The following is a 1,954-nucleotide window of genomic DNA, read 5'->3' on the forward strand; positions in this document are numbered from 1 at the left end:
TATTATGTATGAATTTAGTTAGAAAAATAATAATTTATTATTATTTTGATGATATTTTGTCTTCTTTTATTTTATATAATATTTAAATAAAATAATTAAAATTAACATATTGAAAGATCAAACACATTTTCAATGAATTTATAAACAAGTACATTACCACTTTATCAATATTGAAAATTTAAGTGTTGAAAAAAATAAGTATTGAATTTAAGTTATAAAATTATTTGATATATTACTTAAAATTAATTATGAAATATAATTAAATTGTTTGATAAATATGAATTTTAGATTATAAAAATAAATTCTATATTTTATCTTTAATTTTAAACATTTCAACTTATTCTAAACGAAAAATCAAATTTTAAATGTAATTTCTCATAAGATAATATAATATTAAAATAAATTAATTAAAATAAAAATAATTGAAAATATTTTCTATTAAGTGACAAGTAACTCTTATCTACTAATTATTTTTTACATTTTTATAAAAAATTCTATCGATTATTTTTATTTTGACTTTCCAAACATTTGTAAAAATTAAATCATTGAAAATATTTAATTTTTCAATGGTATATCAAATAAGACCTATTTTTTCTTTTTAAAAATAATTTTTACATAGAATGTTCTCTCACCCACATCATGTATATAGATAATGTCATTGATTGAGTTGGTATCACAAATCAACTCGATATTTAATTTTTATAATTAGATATTTACTATTGAATTTTCTTTTCACCAAAGATGATAACTTTTTGATGTATTTTCCTATAGAAAATGACAATTATAAACAATTAGAGTCGTCCATTATTTTTAATATGACATATTTGCCTATTTAATTTCCTTTTACAACTTATAATTTAAACTAATTTTTCCTATTAATTTCATACATATTGCATATTTGTTGTTATTATTAATTTCAAACAATACTTTTATTATATATTGTATTTTTTAACACATACCTACATTCTAAATACGTGATTTACGAACACATACTGTGTGATAGAATTTATAGTCTAATTTAATCCCAATTGTCTATTTATACTAATATTTAAATTTTTATTAAGTTGCTGTTACCCTTCAACCGAATCTCAACTTAGTGGAGAATTTACTAAAAGCCCCCTTTTTTTTATAAAGCATAAGGTATTCTTTTTATGAAAAAATCTAGAAAAATATTTACACATTATGGACACCAACGACTCGAGGTTGGAGCATAGTGGATGTTGAGTCTAAAGGATCTACCGCTGGATAAATACCTTTGGCAGCTAATCCTCTTGATAGGACAATAGTAGCATCTAAATGCGTAAATGTTGTGGCAAGGGCAGGGTCGGTCAAATCATCCGTAGGTACATAAACTGCTTGAATAGAAGTTATGGATCCCTCCTTAGTAGAAGCAATTCTTTCTTGTAAAGTACCCATTTCGGTACTAAGGGTGGGTTGATAACCCATAGTGGAAGGCACTCTACCCAATAAGGCAGATACTTTGGATCTCGCTTGGACAAAACAAAAGATATTGTCTATAAATAGAAGTAATTCTTGCTCATTAACATCTCGAAAATGTTCCACCATGGTTAGAGCAGTCAATCCATGTAACACCCCAAACCCGGCCTGGACGTTATGGCCGAATCTAGTGATGTCATATGGTAGTCTGTTTGAAAACCGTAGGTTGTGTTGGAAAATCGTAACTTTGCTTAAAACAATTTCCACTTAGAATCTTTTAAGTATTACTTATTAATTCTAAAGCCGTGTTAATTAATCAGTCGAAAATTTTCAAAACGTTTATTCTATGCGGAAGCTTTTAAAATAGTTTGTGTGTGCGTGGTATTTTGATAAAACATTCATCTATTTTGAAAACCTGATTTTTACCTATTTCTAGCAGATATAACCAGAAAACAATATAAAATCCAAATTTTAGGTAAAAATCCTTAGAGGCCATTATTACAGAAAAATACCCCAA

At 25.6% G+C, this 1,954-nt stretch overlaps 1 protein-coding gene across 1 annotated transcript; it reads right to left on the minus strand.

Moving 5' to 3' along the window:
- Positions 1-1,173: 1,173 nt before the first annotated feature.
- On the minus strand, positions 1,174-1,566 carry LOC128036096 (ATP synthase subunit beta, chloroplastic-like). The gene has a single exon (XM_052627031.1). It carries the CDS (start codon positions 1,564-1,566, stop codon positions 1,174-1,176), a length of 393 nt encoding a protein of 130 aa, XP_052482991.1.
- Between the last annotated feature and the right edge of the window lie 388 nt (positions 1,567-1,954).

Source organism: Gossypium raimondii, chromosome 1 (assembly GCF_025698545.1).
Source record: "Gossypium raimondii isolate GPD5lz chromosome 1, ASM2569854v1, whole genome shotgun sequence".
Lineage (NCBI taxonomy): Eukaryota > Viridiplantae > Streptophyta > Magnoliopsida > Malvales > Malvaceae > Gossypium > Gossypium raimondii.